The sequence below is a fragment of the Myodes glareolus genome, chromosome 8 (assembly GCF_982192425.1).
Source record: "Myodes glareolus chromosome 8, mMyoGla1.1, whole genome shotgun sequence".
Classification (NCBI taxonomy): domain Eukaryota; kingdom Metazoa; phylum Chordata; class Mammalia; order Rodentia; family Cricetidae; genus Myodes; species Myodes glareolus.
In genome coordinates this window covers 77,502,635-77,530,066 of record NC_142033.1, presented here as the reverse complement: position 1 = coordinate 77,530,066, position 27,432 = coordinate 77,502,635, and the positions used below count along the sequence as shown (strand labels likewise).

Genomic DNA, 27,432 nt, shown 5'->3' with positions numbered 1-27,432 from the left:
ATCCCTGAGTTATTTAAAATCTCTGAGCCCCGGGTCTCAGGTTAATCAAACAGAAGCAACACCACAGGCTGATGCAGCTGATGCCTCTCTGCAGAAAGCTCTGAATTTTAAAGGGATTTAACTCCTGTCTTCTCTACAGGATGAACAAAGGTGCAGCAGGCTTCCTATTCCTCGCAGCTCCCATAGGACAAGACTTCCTCTTGTTTTGGTCCCAGTTTGTTTTTAGGAAGGTGGGTCATTTACTACATCTGAAATCCTCCCCAAAGAATAAACCTCAGGATACTACACACACACACTCATACATACACACTCACACACACATTCATACATACACTCTCTCTCACACACATGCTCTCTCACACACATGTACACACACTCATACATACTCTCACATACACACATGCTTTCTATCTCTCTCACACGCATGCACACACACGCATGCAGCCACACATACATGCTCTCACACGAGCACGCACACAGTCATACATACACACTCTCACACACATGTTCTCTCTCCCTCTCTCACACACACGTTTGTATGCACATGCATGTGCATGCGTGCGTGCACCATATATGTATGCACATGCATGTGCATGTGTACATGTTCTCTCTCTCTCTCTCTCTCTCTCTCTCACACACACACACACACACACACTCATGCAGCCACACTAGTCACAAGAGCTAAGACAGGAAAGCAGCCTCAGTGACTGCCAGTGGCTGGAGGGATACGGAATATGAATATCATTCAGCCATGGAATAGGACACAGTCATACCATCTGCAAAATGAATGGGACCAGAGAAGATGAGGTTGAGTTAAATAGACCCGTGCCAGACACGGGAAGACTATATTCTGTATGTTCGCTCTCATACACAGAAGCTAAAGAAGGCTATCACAGTGTAGAATAGCGACGGCCAGAGTGTGGGAGTGGGGTTACAGCGAGGAGTGTATTCTGGTGTTCCCAGCAGGGTGCAGTGGCTTTATCACAACCTACTGCACGTTAGGAAAAACTAGCAGAAAAGAACGCAAGGGACGATGGGATAAAACACGTCCAGGAAGAAAATGTTAACTGTCCTGACTTGATTGGTGCAAACTGCATGTGCATGCTGAGATACCACACTGCACCCTTCAATCAGCAGATCTGATTAAGACATACTAACCAAAATAAAATTAAATTATAGATAGGTAAAAATAAAATGACCTCCATTACCTTAAGGAAAAACTAGGAAAGGAAAAAGGCTATACGCAAGGAGATCAATAGAAAAGGCAGGGAAGATAAGAGAGACATGAAATCGGACAAAAGCCAAGGACGTAGGAAAACAGAGCAGAAGATGAAAACAAGAGTCAGCCACGGGCTTCTTCACAAACACACACGAGCACGGCCCTCACTGAAGCCAGCTGCTCCAACCCTGCAGGACACTGTTAGCTCTGAGACAAGAAGATTTCCTGAAGATTCACTCCTCGACCTTGTGAAGCTAATAAAGCCAAGGGCAAGCTGGGCACAGTGGTGCATGACTACGCTTCCAGCATCTGGGAGGCCGAGGCCGGGAGATGAAGAGCTCAAGACTAGCTTGGGCTACATAGCAAGATCCTGTATCCAAGATTAAAAAAAAAAAGCCACATTCAAGAAATTCTTAGAAAGTACCATGGAACTCTCAATACCAGTATGATGACTCTAGAAGCCAAGGAAAAAGCCTGTGAAGATGTCTGATCTACACATTCATACATACAGTATACAACAACAACAACATACGTGTGCACATGGACATGCACACATGCATGCACAAATGCCTACACATGGATATACACACAAACACATATACAAAGACATTCCCACAGCTCCATATGTACCCATGTGTACAAATGCATAGACATCCACCTATACATTTCTACAGGTATGGACACATCCATGCACACAACACACACCACCCTCCACATGCCCAGCCATGTGTCCACTCACTCATTAGCACACACGGTCTAAAAATACTTATGTGATTTATTCTTCAATTAGATTCAAACTTTGCTATAAATACTACATTGCATTGCAGTGTCTAGACATTCGAATAAATGTTTTAAAATTAACAGTGGGTATAATAATATCTTTTATTGATAAGGAAGGCAAAAACGGTTGAGAAATGAATACTCTGTCCTTAGCCTGAACATCTACTATGAGACTTTAGCAAGAGGTATGCAGAATGCCTGTAAGCCCCAAGCCAAGATAAGATTCCGGATTCTTCTAGCAAAGGCACCCCTGGTGTGCCAAGCCTCACTCCTAGGCTTCCTTGAGTCACTCTTACTCACCCAATGGGCTCAGTTCCTTCCCTACACCAGACAAGGACACACAGGTGACAAACCACAGGAGATAAAGGGGTTGATGTGGGGTGCCCTCCTAGCCTATTTCATCTGCAGAATAGGGTGACTGTTACACTGTCTCACAGCCAAAGGAAGCTGAATGCCTAAGAGCAGAGGGTCAGGGCCAGCTGCACATTCATAGTCAGCTGAGGTGTGTCCAGGACCCATCTCACCCGCCCCCCAAGCCTGGCTCAACACACTACAGGCACATCAGAAAGATAAGAGACGCCCACACGCCACCCCATGGTCACCCACGGCTTACAAGTAGTTCAGCTGTGTCAGAGAAGCAAGCCCCGGCTGTCTGCCCATCACATCCTCTCTTCCTCAGACACCACCATGAAACACTGAGCATTAAAGCCTTGCCCTTAAAGGGTAGACTGAGGCTCCCAGCAAGAAGAGGTAGGAACCCTACAGTCACAACTGCCCTTCATCAGATAATACTGAAATCTAGCATAGCTGGGAGAGAGGCAGAGGTGACCGAAGGACCACTTCACACTGGACACACTGACCTGCTTCTCATTCTCATCCTCCAGCCGCAGTCGGTCCTCGATGCAGCTTCGAGCCTGCAGAAAGGCCTTCCTCTGTGAGCGCTCCGTCAAGATGCGCACGAAGACGCCATACATGTTCACACCCACGAAGAGCAGGGCATTGGCACCGAGCTGTAGGGAGAGAACAGTGGCAGAGCGTTGAGTTCAGACCAGTCAGGGGCAGGAGGGCCTGGGCTACCACGGAAGCCACGAAGGGACTCTCCCTAAACCCCTCAGCCAGCGCCAGACTCTTAGCTACCCAGGGACATTCAAGCACTGCCCAGACCCGCAGTGAAACACCGTAGGAGCCACACGTGGCAGAAACACACCTCTGCCCTCCCAACAGACAGCGACGCCACAGCAGGCCATGGGATTAAGAGAGAGCTGCATCTATACCCTGGGCTGAATTCTATTTCCTCCCAATTTTGTATGTCAAAACATTGAGCCTGGAAGACCTCAGGATGTAGTTGTATTTAGAAACAGGTTATTAAAAGAGGTAATTAAAGTAAAATGAGATCATTAGGGTGAGCTCCGATCCAGCCTGGCCAATAAGAAGAGACCAGGATGCAGGACTGTGAGAGGCCTGAGGAGCCAGCCCTGCCCCCACCCAGATTGTAGATCCCAGCCTCCAGCACCGCGAGAAAAGACATTTCTGTTATATAAACCATCAACCCCCACTCTGTGGCACTCTGTTATGACAGTCCCACACAAACAACACACCTACAACGTAAGAATATGAAATGGCTGCTTTCAACACTACATGGAACACCCTAGAAAGATTCAGAGGAGGTAAGGAGACGAAAATAAAACTCGAGTCATTGATCGGGCACAGAGTAAACTTAGCACAAGAAGAGCAGGCCCTGCTCTGTAAACAACCCCTTCCACCACGCCTGCCAGGCTGAGGAGGGGCCTGCGGGGAGCCCAGACTCTTGGGTCTTCTCTGAAGGCCAGAAGGACGTTACCTGTTTGGTTAGATAGAATCGCGGGAACTTAGCTTGTGGACCTGACCTAGTTCTAGTCAAGACCCCACAGGAACAGAAGACTTCACAGAGATTGGCCATGGCCAAAGAACTCAGCTCAGACCCCAGACACCAACTGTGAGTACTTCCTTCTGAAGGTCTCTACCCCCTGCCTGTCCCAGAGCCTAGCGGACCACAGGACCAGAGTTGGACACGGGTGTTTGTCATGAGTTACATCGTGGCAGCCCCCCAGGACAGGGGATGCTCAGCCAACCTGAGGAAATGTGGATCTGTCGGCGGACAAGGTGTGGAATTTCCATCTGATTAAACAAGGCATTCCCACTTCTACATGAGGGAGAGGAGAATGCAGATTTGGAGTGTTCCTGCTCCTCAGAGATTGTCACCAAGGACTCCAGACGTGGCTGTGCCACACTCTACACACGGAGGAGAGCAAGGTCAGTAAGCACAGCAAAAGATGGAGCAAGCACCTCCTGACAGCTGCTAGGAGAGACTGGGGAGATGTCCTAACCAGGAGGGGGCCTGAGACAGCCTTGGGACAAGAACTGCCAGGCCCTGACACTCCCAAACGCTGACTTGGGAATAGGTGGGAGATCCAGCCTGGGAAACCATAGGGGACAGATCTGGGCATCAGACAGGGATCCGCGCATCTTCAAACTCAGGTTGTGTGAGATGACCTCTTTTAAAGTAAACTGAAACGAGGACCAGACCTGGGGACTCTCCGAACAAAGCACCTGGGGTTCACGAGTGGCCTTAACCTTGGCTTGATGTGCATGCACGGGCAAGCCTGAAGCCGAGGTGTTTCCTGCAAAAGACTTTACTGATGGAAACCAGAACCTAACCTCAAGCAATGGAAGCAACCATTAATTCAGAGATTTGCTGCAAGGACCTTCCGGGGGTCGCATCTACGAAGGTGCTGGTGAGATTGTAGCCAGGCAAGTTCCCTAATTTGCTTTTGCCATCATCCTGTGACTACTGGCACTCCAGGCTTTGTCATCGAACACTAGATCCCTTCTGGTTTGGTACCTACCTCCAACTTCATGAATCCCATCTGTCATAAATAAAATTTTGCATCTCAAAGTCGTTTAAACCAGTAGTGGTCACCCGTACCCTAGGAACACGTGGAAGAGAGCATTCCCTGTGACCCTGACTTTACCACGTGACCCCAAAGGGTCTCACTGTGCCCCGTGGTGTGGGAGAAATGACATCACGGAACTCGCTAAGGATGAGAATGAGCGAGTCCCTCCTTGTCCTCCGTCGCTAACCTCGACCCTCACCCGGCTGTGTGTTGCTTCCTCTTGGCGTAACTGGACCACTGACCGGACCGCACGCTGAGTGTTACAGGCTATTCCAGCCGTTTCACTGTTGCTAAGTACACCACACCGGGCGATTGCTCAAGCAGGCGGTGCTCCAGGGGTTGGAAGACAGAGGCCGCATCCAAAGAGCAGAATGTGTGCAAAGCATGTGAAGTCACATGACACGAACAGCCAGGACAACTAGCACCACCACCTCCCAGAGAGGGCAGTAGAGTTCTCTGGAAAACACATACTGGGGGAACCGATGGTATAGGGCTCATGGTAACTTCAGTCTGAGATCCAGGCCTGCTGTTCGTAGAGCTTGCAGAACCCTGAGCAAGGCCTGCCACTGTCTGTCAAACCTTCTAAAGCCAACAGACGCTAGGTCCCCAAAGCAAAACTAGAACTCAGGGCTACAGTTGCATCTCTAGTTCTGGACACTGGGCAGACAGGACATCTGGACCCTCAGCACATACTGGGTTGGACATCACAGCCATTACAAAGGTGACCCTGTATGAGATGCTCAGGGCCACATAGAGATATCAATGGTACAGCCTCTCCCTCCCCTTGCCCTCAACACAGAACAAAAGCCCAGGCTGAGGGTTAAGAGATCAGGCAGGTGGGCATCTTTCAGGACAACATAGCACACTGGGCACTAATGGAAGATCTAACCCATCCCTGAACAGTATGGCGGTCTGCAATAGGCCAAGGCCAGAGGAATGAGCCAGGCTATCAGCTGAGCTGGTGAGCCCCAGAGAAGGGCCTCAACAAGAAGCTACTTCCACCTTTCACGGGAAGTGAAAGTCAGGCAGACACACCCCATAAAGTAGAAACTCCAACTAAAGCCTCCCTGCTGAGATCTGCCCACATCAGGTCTTCTTTCCTCCCGTGACATCCGCTGAGAATGTGTGGGCCCAGATTGTGGGTGTGATTGGGAGCAGAGGGAAAGGTAAGAACCGGTGCACTCACTTGTCAGTGCACTAGGCCTCAGAACCAGCCCTTCCTCCCCGCGCGCACCAGAGCCATTGTATATGGAGTGGGAAGACTGTGGGGCTGTTAGACAGGCTGGCTGCCCATCTCTGCAAAGCACAAGGCTCGCTAGTCCTGGGAGCCCCCCGGCTTCTCGGTATCCCTGGTCAGAAGTGAGAAGCTCCCCTCTCCATGCCCACTGTAGAAGAGAAGTATATCCAGCTACCCTGAGGATATCTAAAAGGCTGCATCCTCAGTGAAGTTGAAATTCTAAAGATGCCGTCCTCCTGTGTGCCCCTCCAAGGGAATAGGTCAGTGAATTAAACAGCCTGTCCCCCACAGACAGCACTGTGGAGAAGTGTTTGTTGGGGGTGACCCCCTCAGAAAGACAAAGGGACATCTGATAAACACCTCTCACCTGCCCAGGTCCGCCCCACCTAGCTAACCCTCAAACTCCTGCCTTTTACTGGCTAGTGCTACAAAAGCATTCAACTGACTGACACACACTCACCACCCATGTTATCCATGGTTCTCCCCATGAACCTCTCCCAATTTCTGGCCAAAGTGGAAACACACTCTCCAGTACATGAAGCTGACGATGTGGCTGAGTGCCTGCCCGTAATGGTAAAAGGAAGGTGGTTTAGGGTCATCATGAGCTGATCAGAGACCGAGGGGCCACAGGCTACCGGATCTCCACAGGGGAGAGATCCAGCTCCCATTCTACCTCCATACTCCTGACGGCATCCTGGCCTACGGCCACCACTGACCACAGTGGCCCTGAGGCAGTGTATGGCCCAGGCTCCTGGTCTTTGTGTGTTCTCTCTGGCCTTCCTCCCAGTCATGTGTGCCCTCTCAAGTTATCCCCTTTCTCCTCCTCAGCTGTAACTGTTCCCCTTCTGATTCCCTCTAAGATTCTGAGTCTTGACGGTGGGCCTTCAGGAGTGGGTATGGCAAGGGTGGGTACAATACTCAAGGCCTCGCAACTAGTCAGGTATTTCCAAAAGTCCCAATCTCGCCATACACCCATGCACACTCCACACCACACACAATGAACATGCTAATCTCACAGAATGTCACCGATATTCCTCATGAACCCCACCCTATCAGGCAGACATTCGTGCATGGCACGGCAGAGCTAACAGGGTCTGTGGGAACAGGGGCAGTGCCAATACCTGCTCCACAATGTCCTTGCATCCCCAGCTCACTCTGTGCCACTGACCCCGTTCTTCAGTCAGAAACAATAAGGGCAAGGAAGAAAACAGGGCTTCCCAGGGACGACATCACATGCACAATTTCCTGCAGAGGCCCCTCCCTGAATGATGCCCCAGTGTTGGGAGCAGACCCTGCATTCAAACCAGTGTCCACCTCACAGAAATCAGAAGCAAACTAGCAGCAAGGAATCACTCACCTCCCCATCAAGATGCAGGGCAGACTGGCATCAAACCCAGAGGACCAGCTGCAAATCAGTTCATGGCCGCTTTATGGTCCCTGATTGGCCAGGCAGAACCCAAAGCAGAAGGATCTCCCAGGGACCCAGGATCCCTCGAACATTCCACACGTGCAGCAGGTTCCAAGAAAGAGACCAGAAGCAACATCTCCATATGCTTGCCCGGCATGCTCAAAACATCACCAGAGCCAGCTCTCAGTACAGGAGGGGGTTATGTCTCAGCAAAAGAGTTGGGGCTGTCCATGGGGTGACACACTAGAGTCAGAGGCATCAAGATGAACTTGTGTTCAGCTCAACTCAGAAGCAGATGGGCTCGAACACAATATTTACAGGAATGTGCACACTTGTGAATCTGTTGGCACTGCTGACAGAAGCAACGGGGTCCCAGGAACAACAAGGGTACCCAGAACCCAGACGGTGGTTTCTAATGAGCACCTCCTCCGAGAGAAACTAGGCCTCAGCCAGGTGTGGTGGTATACACCTGTGATCCCAGCATTCAGGAGACTGAGGCAGGAGGATGGTAATTCAAGGCCAATCCGGGCTATAGTGAGCCACCAAGGTCAAACAACAAAACAGGGCCCCCTGGATGAAAGGGATGATGCTCAGACTGGGACAGAATATACATTAAAGAGTCTGGAGCATCCTACATGTCACAGAGTAAGAAAAAGGTGTGTTAAGGGTCAGAGGGGTGGGGCTACATCAGCGCGCACAAAAGCACGTGAAAAGGCTGCAAGTAAGCCATGCCAGGACCACTTGAGCATCAAAACCAAGTGGGACTGAGTTAGCTGCAAGCCAAGTGTAAAAAGAGTCAGACTGACAGAAATCAATGGCTACGTAAAACAGGATGGGGGACAGCAGACACTGGCAACATTCCCAGCCACACACGGCTACTCTGCACTTTGGAAGGTAAATTCCCTGCTCCCCAGATAAGGGAGGAAGTACCCACCCCAAGAGTAAAAAGGACAGAGAATACAGAAAAGGGTAACTTGATGGGGAGATTGAGGAGGGCATTCAGCCACATCTCTCAGCAAGACAATAACAGCAGCTGGGCAGTGACAAGCCACGCCCCCCCTCCCCAGAGGTGAAGCGCTTGCTGTTGAAAACCCAGTACCCCAAAGAGATGGGAAAAATCATCAGGGCACAGGACAGATGCCGGGAAGTCACTATAGTCACACCTAGGAAAGCCCTGGCCTGGACCACGCCCTCAGCCCACCACCCTGAAGAATGGACCTATCCCAACCTGACATCATTATCCCACATTCCCAGGCACAGGCACAGAGGCTGTGAGTTCTCTCTCTTGCCCCTCGTCTCAGCAATTCCTGTCCCTTAGGGCTCTGGGCCTTCCATCTCTATCCACCCTCACCACCAGTACATCCTATGCTAATTGGAACCACTCTCTCAAAAGACCCTCCTGACATCTTACGCTCTGGAAAGAGCCTTAAAACGCCATCATGCTGGAGGCTGACCTGGCCCGGGCCTACCTCCCAGTGTCCTGCCCTCTTACAGCGAGCATCAAAGACACAATGCATGTCCTGGTGCGTGGGCAGCATACGGCTTTAGGCAGCTCACATTCTCAGGACTGCTCCCCTAGCTGCAGCCATGACCTGGAGGCCTTTCTGACCCCTAGATGGGGTTGAGTGACCCCCTGTCATCCTGTAGTCCCCATATTTATCCTCATCTCTATTTAGTATGCAAACCTGTCCATTGAATTTGCCCCAGCTGTCAACCCGTGGTGTTCCGGGCTGCCCTGCAGCAAGTACCAAGCCCAGGCATCATTCAAACTGTCTGTCGGGGCAGTAGAGTCTTGCAGGCAGCCTGGGCCACAAGGACGTGTGAGGCATGAGCCGGCTCTGCGTTTTCTCTCTCTTTAGTTTACAGCATCTTTGCCGTTCCAGAGAAGAAACTGAATCCCCACACAGCCCAAGGCACAGTTAGTGGCAAATCCACAGGCAGCCCTCACCTTGTACAGCATCCCCACAGGTCAGACTGCAGGGGCAGGTCAGCCTCTAGGCATCTGCCTTCTGGGGCTCCTTAGCTAGACACTGTTCCATCCCTGCCTATGGGTGTCCACAGGGCCTGGGTGGGGATTGCATGCCACTTTCTTCCAACCATAGTTGCTTTATCAACACCACACACAAATGTGTTTTTAAATTAATGTAATTGCTTGTTCGCTCTCTGGTTCTGAATTAGTAAACGCTTCAGAATTAGCATCATTTGAAAGGGAACCAGCAGAATGCTGATCTCGGCTGGAGGTGGTGATGGCAATCTAGGGATTATGGTACCGGTCTCTACTTCTGGGCAGGTCTGAATTTTCCATGATTAAAATAAAAACAAGTATAAAAACAAGGATATGGTGAGTCCGCACTAGCTCCGTTCACCTAGTTTCCAACTAATGAAGCTGTCGTCACCAGGCCAGGAAATGGCTCTCGCTGGGACCTTAGAAGCATGATCCTTGGTGTTTCCTGTTTAACTCTGTCTCTCAATGCCAAAAGGCTCTCAGGGGTCTTAGGAACCCACATAGAAGCTGCACTTAGTCACCCTCACATTCCCCATCTCCAAGCAAGTGGGGCCTCTCCTCCCAGACCACATATTCCATGTGACAACAAGGGAGGCAAGAAGGACAGACGCATGGACACCAACAAGAACATTGTGAGTGAAAGGTAGGAGGTAAGAAGCCAGAGGTGAGTCAGATGTGACCTGGCACCTCAGTGACAGCCCTCACCAGAGACAGACACCCTGCCTAGAGGACCAGGGAGCAAAACCACAGTGGCCATCTAAGCCTTCCAGAGGGGAGACTCAACTTCACCCACTGGATCCCCAGACAGCCTCACTTCAAGCTTGCCCATTCCCCACCCCTAGTACCTGGAAGGTCTCTGCATCTCTGACCTCTTCAGACACCTGAACATCAGCAGAAGTCGTTCAGAGAGCATATGGCAAGCTGAGTGCCCAGTCTTGATCTTTGGATGAGACCCTGCCTGGCACTCCCTCTACAGTCCTCAGGAAACATTCTGAATATATACCAGTGAAGTATTTTTCTTTTAGGCTCAACCAGTGAATCCTAATACACGATCACTCAATTAACCCCTCACACCACAGGGAATATAATGCTTGAGAAAATAGCTGCCATGGCTCAAGGGATGAGTTCTCCAGCCCTTTGGGGGCTGCATTGCTTCAGACAGCAACCAACCATCCTCCCAAACAGACATACCTCCCTCCTGTGCCCAACACACCTCCAACATGACCAATCAGAAAGCAGATGACATATTTTTTCCCTGCAGGAATGGAACGTTCTGGAGTGGGCAACCCCTGCATCTGTTTCTCATCCACCTGCCACTTTCCAGAGTCTTGAACTTGCCCATACCCTCTTGAGGAGACGCCACCAAATGCACAGCCAGCAAGACAAAGCTTTTGTGTTGCACGGTCATTGGGAGGATTCCACAGATGACCCTGGGCTGCAGAGGCAGGTGGACAGGGCAGTATCTCACAGGAATAATTCTCATGGAAGAGCTGGCTGCCAGCCACAGGCTAAGAGCTCTAGATTTAGCTCCGTACCATGTTGATGAGCAGGGGAGGGGAGACACCTTCCAAAGAATTAAAAAATATATAGGTTTATGAAGAGCACTCAGGTCTGTTGCACCAAAAGGACTCTGTGCAGGGTCAAGTGGACCATGGGGACTGATAGTCTAGTGCTGGCCTAGGACCATGATAATGTTCAGACAGCAGAAGGTGACCAGGTGCTCTGAACTGGTCATGTTTCCTGTTCAAGATGCACACGCCACACCTCCTCACTTGGAGACTACTGTGTGAGCAAAAACGTCCCTCCTGTCTATCAGAAGCATCATCAGTGCTCCAGGGAAGCAGAGAACAAAACAGCAGGTGAACAAGCGCCACCCAGCATGTGCCATGAGGGCAATCAGACGAGGCACGATGCCGAGAAGAGGACACTCGAGCAGTGCAAGCACTGGGGAGCCAGGCCAGCCCTGCACTGTGTACGAGCACGGCCACTTCCAAAGGCCGGAGCACCTCTTTCAGAACACTGTACTAGGCCTGTGAGCTGTCCTGTGCTCTTGAATAAAGGTAAACTCTGTATTCAGATCCACAACATGTTGCTCAGAGGATCTGCAGCTCAGAGGCTGAAACAGGAACACCACAGGGCCCTGTCACACTACAGGTGGCTTCCTGTTCCCCTGACTCATCTTCTGGATGCTGCCAACTCTTCTGCACACACATGCACACCCAAGCAAGGATACATGCACTGACACGAGTGTGCACCTGTGTGTGACCTATGTACACACAGACATGAATACACACCTGAGTGTGTACACACATGAAGGTGGCCACATTGGGTTGACCTTCATACTGCAGCATCCAGGGTCTCCTCCATTCTGAACCCTGGGATTCAAGCAGCATGACTCCAAGCTTTCTTCTTATTCCCAACTAAAGGCAGAGCAAACACCCACCTTGGACATCGAATCAGACCCTGCCTTTCTCCAATTCAAGGGCCGATAATTCAGGGTCTACACTGCCTTCAGCCCTGGCCTGGACTTCCACCCTCCTCCTGAGATCAGTGTCTCAGCACAGCCCGTGGTAGGAGGGCGGGGCCCCTTAGCATGAGAACTCAGTAGGTCCCAGCACAATGAAGAAGAGGGCAGGGGAATGGAGATGGGTAAAAAGATCAGAGGACAGCTGGGCAGTGGGGGTACACAGCTTTAATTCCGGCACTCGGGAGGCAGGGGCAGGAGGAGCTCTGTGAGTTCAAGGCCAGCCTGGACTACAAGGACTCATTCCAGGACAGGCAACAAACCTACACAGAGAAACCCTGTCTCGGGGGAAAAAAAATCAGAGGACGAGCCCAGGGAGGGAAGGTGACAGGAGGAACACGCTGAAGGGGCTATATGAGTGGGGAACACAGGACACAAGTCCATACTGGCCTGGGTTGAGTGGTGGGAGGCCCACTCATCTCACCGAGTGCTCGGAAATCCCAGACCTAGTCACTGTCCTTGTGGCACGTGGGCCCCACTCACACACACATAATCTCATTGATCCAGACAAGGTCTGAGCTTGGACTCCTCATTCTACAATCCAGACCATGAAGTGACCCAAGGTCGTGGAAGCAGGGGTGCAGGACACTGTCCACGTACTGCTGGGGCTCTGTTCAGGCTACTGTCCTTGAGGTTACATCTCCCCGCTACTGATGCGTCTACCCCAGAGAAAATACACTGGAACATCCCTGTGGCCTGAGTGTCCCTGAGCTTGCACAAATGACTGTCACGTGTGTGCAAGAGTATACCCATTCCTAAATGTGTGTTTGCTTTGTGTATGCACAAGAAGACATGAGGTTCTAAGTGCAGGTGAACATGTAGGTACTGGTGTGTGGTCATAGGTGCACGAACATGAAAATGGGTGTAAGAGTATATCCGCGCAGATGTGGATGTCCATCAAGTGTCTTGAGTGTGCACTGATGTGTGTTTGTGTTTCCATGTGCATCTGCACGGATGTAAAGGCAACAGTGAGCCTGAGTATGCGTGGAGGTGTATTTGTGTGGATGTGTGGGAGCGCATATAGGATTGTGGGTGTGTCTACATGCAAACACAAGCGAGTGAGTGGGAGAATATGGCAGGATGCACGTGAAGCGTTTGTGTAGGTGCCTGCATGGGAGTGGGTGAGTGTGCCTCTGAGCGGGCATGTGTGCTTGCACGTGAGGGTGAACAGAGGAGGGGCAGGTATGATTCATGTCCCCAGACACTGTCAAACAGTGTCCTACAGAGCAGAGGTTCTTTCCTTGCCTCATTCATCCCGAAATGAAGATAAGAGCCCACAGCTATTAGAGCAGTCTCCCTGCCCCACCCCCTGCTTGTTCTGTCAATAATGAGGCTTGGGTCCCACTCCTGCAACCGTCTAGGCTGCCAGTCCTGGCTCCATAGGGCCTGCCAAGCAAGGGGAAGGCACAAGGCCCTAGGTCACAGGGACAGCACCCCACCACAGCCACGGGGCCCTTCTGGCCACACTCAGCTTGGGCCACTACAGTTGGCAGAGTACCCTGTCATCATGTGCCATCTCAGCACACTGAAAGCACCTCAGGCCAAAGTGCGGCTTGTGCAGTTAGAGACCAACTAGCAGATCACTGACTTCACGCATCTGTCTAATGTGGCAGCATCCATGTCACTGAGTTCAGAAGGTTGACAGGACAGGGAACGCCTGCCAGACACAGTCCACACATGGGACCCAGAAAGCTGTCCTATGACACCGCTCCCATTGACAGTGGGGGAAACCGAGGCACAGAGATCCTCCCGCACCCCAGCTCACATGATTCTGCAAGCACCCCTGAAGTACTGGAAACCCCTCACTCACAAGCCCACCTGCATCCATATAAGTCAGCACCTGAGCCACCCTGCTCTGTGCGCAGTCACCCGTGCACCCAAGGAGCTTAGAGCCCTTACCCCAGAGGTGTCAAGGATGTTAAAGGAAAGAGAGTACACGGGAAGCCATCGGCACCCCAGAGGGCGCTGCCCACAGCTTGGGGGATAGACAGAAACAAGAGCACACATATTCCTTAACAACCCTGATCTCCACCACAGGCAACCGACAGAAACTGAAGTCCATTTCCTCTACCCTGATAGGCAGCCTAGCTGAAAACACACAGTGTACGCAAGTTCAATAGACCCGGGCTACTTCAAAGAGAAAAAATGATAATAACAGTAATACGGACTCATCTGGGGCAAAAAGCAAACACCCAGCGTCTTTGAAGAACACTAGGTAAAGCTCAGAGCCAGTGGGCACAAGCCTGTCTGCCTCCTCTATTCCAGGCTCAGAAAAGGATGGCAGGAGACCACCATGGGTGGAGGCCTTGAGCCAGTGGCTGGATCAGCCCAGGCCCACTTTTCCCAAGAATCTCCTCCCCTCAGTAGCACTGCAAGGCAGTGGCCTTCTGCTCTTCTGCCTTACTTCCCCACGGCTCTTGGAACCTCCCTAAGATGGGCAGTGGTTCTGGAAGGGACCTTCTCCCCTGCACAGGGCAGGATCTGGAGCCCAAACCTCCGTGAAAAAAAAAATGTAGGTCTGCTCGGAGTCTCTACTCTCGACAGGAAGGTCTGAAGTGGAGGTGCACACCTGACTCTGGAGCTTTCCTAGGACTCAGCTCCAGAGGACTCCCGTGCGGAACTAACACCTCAAAGCATCATCCCCTGTGTGTGCAGCAAGGGCCACCCTGCAGGGTTTCCACCGTGACTCATTCTCTCAGATTCTTCTGCATAGCTGCTCCAAGCCTTCTTCCCCATTACCGCCTGCCTAGAATTAGGAGGCGAGGAGGCAGTGCCATCAGCAGAAGGCTGCACAGCAGAGGTAACAGGGGCTGAAGGGAGGTGGCAGAAAGGTGGTGAAGTACACCAGCACGTCCTAAAGCAAATGCCACCTTCTTTGGGCATCTCAAACGCTAAGGGGTAGAGTTCACTGACAGGCTGCAGGGTGCTTGGAATTCTGTGAGGGGAAGACATCTGAAACCCTTGAGGACTACCAGCTTCCCTTCACTAAGGTTTCCCTACCTTGATGCCCCATTTAGGCGTCAATATGAGACCTGAATACAAATATTATAGAGGATAAAATGCTTTCGAAATGGCAGAAGATTTTCAACACATGCTTTCCTTACGGATATTTTACCTTCACACTGTCTCTGTGGAAGCGGCATCTTCCCTGTGGGCAGGGGCATGGTTGAGTTCAGTGGAGGGTCGGGGGTTTACATCAAATTGGAGGTCAGTCACTGGGAAACCTGGGTACCAGCTACCTAAGAATCCTTGTTTTCACGAGAGCTTCCTTACAGCACTGGAGTAACAAGGGCTCCTCTATCCCAGAGGGAGGGGCACTGGCACCTTCGCAGACTCCTCCCTCTTGCCTTTTACATCTTTGCTCTAAAAGGAATGCCTAGGGGCTGTGTGTGTGTGGGGGGGGGAATTACCAGTTTAAAAAAGGTAACAACACAGACTTTTAAGGCACCTAAAGAACCCACCATGGACCTGAGCCCATGTCTCTCACTAGCCCTACAACGCATGCTGAGCATGAGACCTGCCATTATGGCCTCTGGGACCATGTACTGCTCACTGACATCAAGATCTGGGTGTGCATTCTATAGTTGCCAGGTACACCTGACTAACACTTCTCTCTCTCTCTCTCTCTCTCTCTCTCTCTCTCTCACACACACACACACACACACACACACACACACACACCAGCTATCCTCCCCCGGTTTGGATCCCTGGCACAGCCCAGCCCCCCATAACTTCCCATGTGCTCCCAAGGCTACCTTCTTTCCTTATATGGGCTCTCCCACCTATCTGTCTCTCATCTTCCTCCTGCTGTTCTGTAGCTAGATCTAGAAACACAACCCTCCCTCAGCTGCCAATCCTGGGCAGGACCAGTGCAGGGGAAGGTACCAAACTCCTGGGAACTGCTTTCTGGTCCACCATCCCCACCCCCACGTGTCTGGGTATGGTGGTCTGGGAGAACAGGTACCTCTGGAGTCCAGGAGGAGCCCCAAGAGGAATCCTATGCCCTTGTCCCAGCAGCCACCTCACCCGCCCAAGTTGAAAGAGACAAAGTTCCAGGCTTTGTGGAGCAAGGGTCAAGGCTTCTAGGAGCAGAGAGGGTGAAGATCAGATTGTGAGTGACCTTGGCAAACTCCTCTCCTTTGGGGCAGGATTAGGATGGTTAGAGATATAGGAAGGTTTCAAAGTCCATTCCCTCCCACTGACTGCTCCCCTGGGTCCGCGGAATTGAGAAGCAAGCCCCAGACGCCGCTGCGGTGAACTGGAGAGGAGCCCAGGGACTGAGCGCTCCGCCAGACTAGAAGCCTGGCCTCGAGACCGCGCATCCTCCCACTTTTCATCCCTCAACAGAGATGGGCGCAACCCAAAGCTGTGGGCCAGGCTTTGGCCCCCGTTTGGCCACACAACTACTGCCTGACCTTGGGCGTTACACACACACACACACACACACACACACACACACACACACACACGGTCTCGCGTCTCCACCCTAAAGACGCTGGGGACTCTTATCTCGGAAGAAACCCCAAGTGCTAACCCTGACTGCATTCCCTTCTTGCTGAGTGACCTTGAACACTCGTATCTCTCTCCAGAACCTCAGTTTCCCCACCCTCCCCATAGAAAGAAGAATGTTAAACTCCTGGCACCACCAGTCCCGCTGGCAGGTGTGTCTCCAACCCAATGAGGGGCGCGTGATGGCACTTACCGTCCTCCAGAGACGTGGGCGCTTGGCAGGGACCAAGGCGGCTGTGATTAGTAAGTGAGAGGCAGCCACCACAAGCCCGAAGCCGATGACCAGTAGGCTGCGCACGGGCAGCAAGGCATAGGACACGAAGGTGATCAAAAGGAGTTGCCAAACCCCCTGCTCAGCAACCGCGACTCCCATTGAGCCTCCCGCAGAACCCCTCGCCGGGACACCCAGCGCGAAGGGGCAGCAGAGTAGCGCGAAGGTGAGGCTGAAGAACAGCGCCAGCTGACCGACCTGCTGCAGCTGGGACACCTGCAGGGATCGGACATTGGTGACCACAAACAGCGCCAGAAAGAGGATGCAGTGCACGGGGTGAGACCCCTTGGCGAGGCCAGGCGCGGGACCCGGCGCGCCCAGCAGTTCAGCCAGCGCCAGGGCGCCCGCCAGCAGGCTAAGCACCGCCAGCGCCTTCAGCGTGGCCGCCTGCTCCAGCCGCAGCGTGTAGCCGCGGAACAGCGCCTCCAGCTCGGGGCACGCGAACTCTTCGCCACACGCCCGGAGCCCGCGCCGGCCGCCCGGCCCGGCCGCCCGCTCAGCGCCCCCGGGCTCGCCCGCGCCTCCGCCGCCGCCTTGGCCGCGCGGCGCCCCCGCCATCTCAGCGCCATGCAGCGGCCGCGGCCACGGGCGCGCCCCTCGCCGGCCCGGGGCGCCGGGGCGCGGGCGGCGGCGCCGGGGCGGGCGGGCGGCGGGCGGCGAGGCGCCGGGGCGCGGGGCGGGCGGAGTTGGGGCGCCGGCTGCCCAGCGCGCGCGCCCCGAGCGCGTCCCCTCCCGCCCGCCGCGCCTGCGCACTGGCGCCCGCCCGCGCCCCGGCAGTGGTCCTCCGCGGCGACCGCGCTGCGACAAGAGAGCCCCACGAGCCCAGGTCCTGGGCGGGCAGAGTCCGCACCCAACTCTGCGCCCCACGTCTCACTCGCCCGAGGGGCCACGTGACCTTGGGTACCGCTCTTGCCTTTCCGAGCCTCGATTTCCCCACCTATGCACAGCGGAGCCCACCCATCCCCACCCCCCAGGAGTCTCTTGAGTCATTTTTTTAAAAAAAAAAAAAAAAAAAAGCCGAAATTCCTAGTAGAGAGGAACAGCCCTGCCAGGTGTATGACCCCTCCCCAAACAGAACCAGGTCACCGGAGAGGAGCCCTCACTCCGCTTTAGACTCAGTCAATGCCCACCGAGAAGCCCCGTGAATCCCTCCCTGGTCACACATGCAGGGAGCTCTAAGTGTCTGGTTTGCCCACCGCCTGGGTGGGTGGTGGGAGCTCTGTCTGTTGACCTAAACAAGAATAGAGCGCTGCAATGTCCAGGGAAGCTGTGAGGTATAGGTGCAGGGATGGGTGAGGGCAGGAAGGAGAGAGAAAACAGCTCCGCTGACTCCCTAAATAGGAGCTAGCCATGCAAACGATGGTAAGACGTTTTCTTCTCGCTGAACAAGTGGCAGGGACAGATCCGCCGCTGATGCCTAGTTTGCACCCTCGTGACATCCATTCACTAACCGAAGGGACCTTACAGAATTTCATCTGCTGCTCAGAATGAACCCCTGAGGTCGCTGCCTCTGTTCCCCTTTAGAGAGGGTCCCAGAGGACCCCGACAGTAGAAAGGGTGAGAGGAGTCCTTGCCACCTCTGGATCCCATGGGTGCACAGGAGCTATGTCCCTCACAAAATTTTGCAACCCAGACATTGTTCCTCCTACAGGAGGCCCTATTTCCAAATGCTCAGTTTCAATCTATCCTGCTCAAACTCTACTGTTTTAGAAGACCCCGGGGATTCTCAGGGTAATAGCCACTGCCCTCCTATTCTATAGGTGCAAGGATTAGAATTTGAGGTGTTCCGGTTTTCATTTGGAATTAGTATTAGTTTGAGCCACATGAAACCGTCATTTTCACATGTTCCACTTAACCTTTCCAATAGTTCACAACCAAGATCTTCTGGAATCACTTGATAACCTGCTAATCCCTCTGCTTGGAGCAGACTCCCCAGCAAGACACCCCCAGGGCAGAGCCTGCCTGGCACCAGCCTGCACCCCAGTCCCGCCCCTTCCATGAAGGTTCACACCTGGTGCTCTGCAGCCTCATTCTCTGGTCATTTTTCTCTCTGTGTTCTTTTGGCTGAAACCCACGGAGAGCATCAGCTGATGTTGAAAAGACAGTCCGGCTCTATCCATAGGTCACTGCATTGAAAAGCACCACTGTGACCACCTGATTTCCGGTTGTCTTTACTAATAAGTCTGCATCAGGTAGAATCTCTTGTTACTTAGTGTTGCATGGTTTCATATTCTAATGGTTTTATTAAAGCCAACCTGAGCAATATCCCGAAGTGTTCCTACTACATAAAAAATGAAAGACATATGGTGAAGTCATTTAAATGCAAAGTTCATAAGTAAGCTGCACCTGCTGGCTTCTGTGTTGACTTGCAATTCCTTCTTCACTCATTTTTTTTGAGTCAGTATCAACTGTTTTCAAGAGAACCTGGAGGGACCTATATTCGAGTTTGGAAAGAAGGTGGGTCATAGCATGACCCGTTTGCTCACTGCCACAGCTACCCTTCCTCTTATGACTGTCTGTCATACCTTACTTAGCATCTTGGGAAACCGCTCTCATCACCTTTGTTTTGTCGGTGAAGAACCAGACTCCAGAGATCCTCCGTTGCTGGCTCAGTCTCACAGTCCAGAGGGAGCATGGGGTTCCTTCAAGCTCTGTCAAAAACCCTTAGATGGCACAAGAGCCCATGATTGCTATTGTCAGTATGGGCTTGTACACTTGTGTGCTAATGCTCTTGCATAATGTGCCAGGCTGGAAGCAGGGCTTCAGGGGACAGTCTACAGCCACAGACAAACAAGGAAGTTATCTATAATACAGTGGGAGCAGGGGTGGTGTGTACCTCCCGCATGACTGCTGTCCTTATCAAAGGAGGAAGTCTGGGCAGTTTCACACACAGACAGAATACCATGAATGACACTGTCAGAAGTCAAGGATCTACTAGAAAGTCCAGAGAAAGGCCTAGAACAAATCTTCCCTAGCAGGGTCACAAATAAAAACTCTAATCTCCTATGGAGTATCTGCCACTCCAAAAGATGTCAACAACTAGAAGGGTAGCATGGCCAGCCAGAGATATGTGTATATGTCTGAGAAGCCAGAATCTCGGTCACTTCCAAGTCCCTACAGCATCTCTTCCTCTCCATCATCCACCCCAGTCGCTCCCTAATAAATAACTAAATTTAATTTAAAAAGCTCACGGTGCGCTCTGAGCACTTTTGTCCAATGGGTGGATTTCAGACACAGTCTCCTCTTCCATGCACATGGAAGAGTGTCACTGGCCACCGTCTGCTGGTCGCTATTACAGAGCCTTCCCATGTGATTTTTGTATCGATGCCTCGAGACTGCATAGGATAGGATCATTCAGGTGATGCAGAGTGGGTCTGGCCTGAAGCCTCAGCCCATTTAACCCAGTTCCAGTTCATGTCTACCCTAGCAGGTCATGAGACATCATGCTAAAAAAATGTGAATGCCTGAGCTAACATCTCAGGGACGCCCGTGCCAGCTGTGTGACTTTAAGCAAGCCATTCATCCTGTCTGTGTTCTGACTGTGAATTGTGGGTTTAATTTCCCTAGCAAAATGTGGGAAGAAGGAGCCACAGTCACACCGACTACCCTTCCTATGCATAAAATAAACATGATTTTGCTTCACCAATTCAGTGCTCTATGTACACACAAGTGGATTACTCAAACTCTTGATTCAACCGTCTAGACAGTGGCCCTACTAGCCCAAGAACTCACATGGTCCTGCTTTAACTTACTGATTTCTGTAGATGCAGTCAGGGATCAGCATTTAGAAGACTGTATACCGTAGATTATTCCCACTCCATATTTGGAGACCACATTTCCCTGTGAACCTGTAGGGAGATTAGTGTCTACTTTAATAGCCTTTGGGCCGCTGCCAACACAAGGATAGGGGTTGCCAGCCTTGTGGCTGTAGAATGCTCAGTAAAGTTAATATTGTTGTGCTCATTTCTAAGTGATCAAATGCACCTATGAAGGCCTTATAATAGTGGAACGATCAAAGCGTTTGACGTGTTAGGCTCAGCCTTGAGCAAGCTGATCCCTGCTGTGGGTCCAATACGGTTTGTCTCCACCAAAATTCATGCTGGGACTTCATTAGTCCATGTAGCAGCGTTCAGAGGTGGATTCTAGTGGGAGATGTATGGGTCAAGGGGGTGAAGCCCTCGTAAGTGGACTGCAGGGACAGTTAGCAGTTCTGCCCCCTTTCCAGCCCCCATGCACCCCTGGCCCGTGCCCTCTTCCACTTTATGCTCATGTGTAATTCTGCACGAGGCCTCCAGAAGCCGAGCAGAGTCTAGCATTGTGTTCTTAGATTCTCAGCTTTCAGAATTGTGGATCAAATTACCCCTTTTTTCTTTCTAAAGTCCCCATCCTTGGGCACTCAGTTATAGCAACAACGCATGGACTAGACAGGTCCTGGCTTGCTGCTGCCACCATCCTGTTACCCCCAACTTCAGGTGCTGCACACACTGTGTCCCCGCCATTTTCAGTCTTTTCCATTGCTTCCTTGAAGCATCCGGGCCTAGGAAAGGGATTTCTGCTTCGCTTGATGACCATCAGGAACCAGCTCATGCGTCTGTTTAGGACTCTTCCTTTCAAAAGGACAAAAAAACCTCAGGCTGTCTTAGTCCAAAGCAGGAAAGGGCTGGCTCTTATGACTGAAGGTCTGGGCTGGTCACAGCTGTGTTCATTCCAGAACTCCAGAGCCTAGAAATGCTACAGATGGGGCTCCCACTGCCACCTGCCAGGCTTGGACATGACCCCACGAGCAGGTGGGAGATAAGGGCTCTTCTTTCTTTGCTCCTGGGCCTGGGGACAGTGCCCAGATAGCTGGCACTGAAAATAAAGTGTTCCTGCATTCCCAAGCAGGGCGACAGCTGCACAAGGAGGTGTGGGTAACAAGCAGCAGACGTCATGGAGCTCAGCAGGCAAGATCTGGGCTCATTGTTTCGGTCACTTCAAGCATCGGGTGTCTTGTGGGGTTCCCTGTGGCACGGAAAGAGGGGAAAGCGGCTGTTGGACATTCAGGTTCATGTGTTGTCTTTAGTGTATCCCTAGAACTTGTTATCTATTTCATGAACCTTCCATGGGAGACACGAAGAAGTGCCTATTCACTGTGATAGGCCACCAGTTTCAGACGAAAGAGACAACGACAACCCCACACAAACTCCAGTTGGTAAGCCAGTGAATTTATTGGGCTTGCTTCCAGGAGCATGGGTGACCCCACACTGAGCCACTGCAAAGCCTCCCCTCAGCTTGGATGATGACTTTCCCGTGGCGGCAATGGATGGAGTCCCACTTTAGCTAACCTCTCGCCCCCTCTATATTCAAGCACCAGATAACTACAGCTAGGACAGAACCTCATGCAGGAAGTAGGGCAATGTAGAAGGGTCCCTTGCAGGTCATCGGAGGGTCATTCTGCTCAGAGGACAGAGCTCCACACTAGCCTAGGATCCACTGTTCCCACCATTCCTTTTTGTTCTCTGCTTAAAAGTTTGAAATCACCGTTTCTCGGGCATTTCCTTCAATTTCAGTCTGGTGATTGTCCCTATGTCCATGAAAACCTCCAACGGACATGGTTTTCGTTGTTCTTAAATACAATCCAGGAGCCCAAGAGAAAGCTGAAGGGGATGAAGGAGTCTCCATCTCCTCTACAATGCCCTAGACTTCACTTGTCATGACTCCCTAGACCTCACTGTGAAATCTCCCACACGCTGCCCTGTGACTCTTCCATCTCCTTTTCAGACCAGCTTATTTCCTAGCTTCTCAGCCTCCCTTGTTATCCGTACACAGTATTGTGGCCTGTCTGCCCATCCTGCCCATGCTCTCAGAGAGAGACAGTGAGTCACTCCAGACACCTACACACGCTAACTCAGATTTTCCTAAGGAAGAGCCATCTTTCTGAATGTACATCACACACCCCATAAGGTCCAAAGCTAGCAGTGCATCCAAACCCTGCGTTTTTGTGACAGTCTATTTCTGCCAAATTCAAAGGCAGTTAGAGTCAGCGAAGTGTACTGGGAACCTTAGATCGTCACGTCCCTCTTTCCTAACAGCAAAGACCAGCTCCTGTGCAGTAGGCCTGGTGGTTAGTACATGCTCCATCTTTGCTAATCCCTCTGGAGCTCTTTGGCATATCCTAGGGGTAATGGGTATTGCTCTCCCAGAAGTTTTGCTGGCTACTGTTGTCCACATCTGTCCTGATGTGCTCCCGGCAGCTTACCCTCAGGGGTCATGGCTTTCTGTCCTTGATCCAGATTACTTTGAGGGTGACTGCCGCCGGCTTCACAAAAGGTGACTAGTTTTTTCAACGTGTCCTCCTGGGGTGTGCTTTTGGTAGGTTGGCAGTACAGAAAGGTCCTAGACTGTAGAATTTGGAGACCAGAAGCAACTGTCTCCAGGCTCCTCCCCTGATGAATGCAGCCCGGAACGTTGGCGTCCAAACTGCACCTGCCCTGCTTCCTTCCATCCCTGCCTACCCTCTGAAGAAAGCCAGTATGTGGCGGTATCGGAAGTTCACTGGAAGGAGAGGAGTATGAGTCAGGAACTTTCCAGAGAAACAGAAGCAAGAGAATATGTGTATTGCCTAGAAAGAAGGGAGGGGGGAGGAGAGGGAAGGAGAGGGAGATGGGGGAGAGAAAAAGGGAGTACGCTCATGACGAAAGTCGTGTTCCGTTCATGCAACAATGGAGGCTGTTAAGTTCAGAATCTGCATAACTAATGGGCCGCTAGAGACCCAGAGAAGAGCTTATACTGTAGGACAAATCTGATGGCTAGAGAGGTCTTTATTCCTGGATGGAGGCCAGTCTTTTTTGCCTTTTCTATCCAGGCTTAGCTGGTTGAAGAGGCTTAACAAATTGAATGAGGGCTAGTCACATTACAGAGAACGATCTGTTTGACTCAGAAGCCGCTGGTGTGAATGTAAATTCCACCCCCAAATCATCCTTGTAGATGTAGACTCAAAATAATATCAGGTTACTTTTCTAGGCACTGTGGTCCCGCCAAGATGACACGTGAAATCATCCTCACAGAGAGGCTGGCCCAGGTGACCGGTAAGGAAAGGATAGGGTGTGTTTATTTGTGGGAATCAGCAGGCCACATGTTCTACAAGTCGGCAAACTAGAACTCAGGACTCAAAACTTGAAAGGCACATTTGATGCTGGACCAGGTTTCTTTCTTTTAGGTGTTCTGTAAGCACAAGAAGAAAAACAGACCCTTCTAGAATAGAATCTCATCGTGGGAAAGGTACATTTTGCCTTGTAAAGATGGAGACTTTAGACAAAGAACCTGGACTGGAAGCATCAAACCTCAGGAGGTCCCACGCTGCCCTCCTCTGTCAACATCCTTGCTTTGAAGGAAAGAGAACTGGTATTGGTTAGTCTCAAATTGCCTTGTGATTGCAAAGGGCAGGGAGACTCCAGAAGCTGGGCATCCACAGCGCACTGGCTCTACCTGTGGGCAGTGACTTCCTTGTCTCTTCCCCCAGATGAAATGAGATGTGTATTCTTCAAACAATGGGAGGGGCAAGATCTTCTCAGCAGAAGCCCCTGTAAGAAATGTCCTCGTCTTTCCCTGAGGCATACTGTGTGCTTTCTGGGGTTACAAAAGTAAAGAGCCCCACCCCGCTCCCAGGAGATCACTCCTGCACTTGACCTGGGGACAGGAGGGCAGGAGACAGGAAACCTCTGAGGTTACTAGACCCTCATGGATCCAAAGAAGAAAGAAGGGCCTCTTCCACCAGGAGGCATGTGGGAGAGTGGAGGGCAGGACAGGAACATCCTAAGACCAGCCACGTCCCCTGGCTGAATGAGGACGGCAGAAAGGGATTCTCTAAATCCCCCTAGTGACCGTTGGGGTCAGTATGTGCCCCTGCCTGCCTGCACCCAGGTGATTCCTCTTCACTAGCAAATAGGTACTTCCCCAAAGCCACCAGGAAGGACCCGATTTATTTATAGTGACCCTGGAGACCTAAGCTGATGAACGCTAAATGGATTTGTGTAAACCACGCCGGAGCTGCCGATGGGGAGGAGGGTAGAGGGCTGGGTGGGCAGGCTGGTCCTGAAGTGAATAGGGAAAATATGGAAAATCAGGTCTGGCTCCGGAGAGCGGAGTGTGGTGAGAGTCGGCGCTGACAGCTGCGCTTGAAAGGCCCAAGGAGCTTCAGCCTGAGGATTTGTGCTAAAAATAGCATCGCTGGCTTGTGGGTAGAGAATTTGACCCAATTAGAGATTACCAGTTTCAGGAATTACTGGAAAAGAAATCTCATTAAATAGGTTAAATATAGGAGCCAGAAGCTTAAAAGGCCATTTGGGACTAAAAGGAAACCCAAAACTCCAGAAAGATTTAAAAATAAATTGTGTTTCTCCTTTAAGAGCAGGGGGTCTCAGCGGGCTGCCTAAACACAACCTCTGTCTGGAAGGTCCTGAGATGATCTCTCAGGACTTGGTGTCACAGACAGGGCCAGAGGCTCCGTCAGAGCCACCCTGCAGCCCTGGACCTGAGCCCAGAGCCGTCCCCGCTAGCCACCACTGGAGTGCCCGCTGTTAAATGGCCATGCTCGAGAGCCAGGAGTGGAGCAGGGGTTCTGATCACACTTGACACACATACATGCTAATACTGTCAGCGTACGGTGGATATGTGCCAGACCACCCCCCCCCCTTCCTGGAATCTCCCTATCTCCACGCACCACCTAACCCCAGCCAGAAACCCAGCAGCACGTTCCTCACCTCCCTCTCCTCCCCACAGCCAATCTGTCACCAAGTCCTAGGGATCCTGTCCCCGAAATAGCTCCCTCCTGTACATCTCCACACCAGACCTGTCACTGCTTGAATTCGGGTCCTGGGAGGCTGCTGCCAGGACTCCTAGAGCTACCTCCCTCTGTTCTCTTCCTGCAGCCCCCGCGGGCACCTGCTCAGGCCCCAGCACGGTGTCTTCTCTGCAATGGGAAGGGGATCCTGTCGTTTTCTGGCTCTGAAAAACTCAGCAGCTTCCTAGTGCCTCAAAACATCCTGTCCAGTGTGCTTTCACAGTGCCACGTCCCGGGGGAAGAGCGAAAACAATAAATCAAATTTAAAAATTCAAAAAGGAAAACCTGTCGTCTTTGAACCCACTCCGAGGTGATAAGCCAGATCAGGCACATTCTCACTGAAGGTGGAATCTCCAGTTGCTCACCAGAGAAAACGCAAGGCTCCCCAAGGACAGCACTCTAGCCCTGGGGCTCTTCTAGCTGTAGTTCCTGTCCTCCAAACACAGCTTGCTGCAAGGCCCCTTTGCAGCTCCCAGGGAGTCTTGACCTCTTCCGGTGCTCTGCTTCTATAGCTTGCCACTATCCTCTTAGACCCTAACCCAATCTTGGTTCCCTTTTTGTGGAGAACAAGAAGAAGGCCAAATCAACTATCCAGTTCACACTCCACAGAGGAAACTTTCAGTCACCCAAAGGGGAGGGATTTCCCACACTAGCCGAAACTGACAGCAGCTGGGTGTCCGACAGTGTCACGGAGTCCTGATACTGTTACCAAAGACTGTCTCTGCTTCAGATGCCAGCTGCAGGAAGTCCCCAAGACACCCACAACTTCTGCTAGACATAGCAGCAAACCAGACCTTCTTGTAACCCTGGTCTAAGCTTCTACCATTGTTAAGAACACCTCAGAAACCTCCAGAAAGTTGCCTTGGTGGGTTAGCAGTTCATTACAAAGGCCATCAAAGGACACAGTTTAACAGCCTCAGAAGGAGATACACAGAGGTTTAGTAAGGTCCCAAAGCACTGATACTTCCAACCTTCTGAAGATTTGGGGTGCACTACCAACCCACCAGCTGAATGTGGTTTTGTTTACTAATATAGAAGCCTAAGTTCCACCCACTGAGGTATTCAAATCATTGATTATTGGTGACCAATTAAAACATCGTCTCATTCTTCCTCTCCAAACATCCACAGGTAAGGCTGAAAATTTCAATCCTAGCCATCTCATAGTTGATTCCCCCATCCTGCAGCTGGACACTCACAATAGCAATCAGTCAGCTCACCGACGTACACAGATGCTTCACTTTGGAGACGCTAAGGTTTTTAGGGACTGTTTGCTATGGAATGCGGGCAGAGATCACTTTTCTGTATCATTCCGTCCTGTTCTGCCCACCAGGCAGGAAACAACCTGGAAGTCCACAGCCTCATCTTCATTTCCAGTATGAAGAAGGAGAAAATCTCTCCCTGCATGTGGCTCCAATCCGCAAGGGTCTCTCTCCCTGGCCCTGCTCTGGTCACATGCCTTCCATAGGAGTAGCACTATGCAGGGGCTCAATGTCCTCCCTCTGGTAAGGAAGTGATAGGAGCTCCAGTCCATGAAAGCATGTTGGTTGAGGAAGACCAAGAAGCCGCTACAGTAAACCAGGGCCTGTACTCAGCAACTGAGAAGCAACCCAACAGCCTCTACCCTCAAGGACAGTCCCTCACTGCCCAGACAGATCCTCTGCCTTTCCCCTCCCTTCAGCCTTGTTCCTTACACTAGTTAGTTTTTCTTCAACTTGACAAAAGTTG

General features: G+C 51.6%; 1 protein-coding gene across 1 annotated transcript in view; it reads right to left on the bottom strand.

Annotated features, from left to right (window-relative positions):
- Adcy1 (adenylate cyclase 1) overlaps window positions 1-17,444 on the bottom strand; it is a 115,550-nt gene extending 98,106 nt beyond the window's left edge. Inside the window, exons 1-2 of the mRNA XM_087909178.1 lie at window positions 16,809-17,444; window positions 2,860-3,009 (exon numbers count right to left, since the gene is read on the bottom strand). Coding sequence (XP_087765304.1) covers window positions 2,860-3,009; window positions 16,809-17,444 — 786 coding nt within the window. The remainder of the gene's footprint in view (window positions 1-2,859; window positions 3,010-16,808) is intronic.
- Window positions 17,445-27,432: the final 9,988 nt, after the last annotated feature.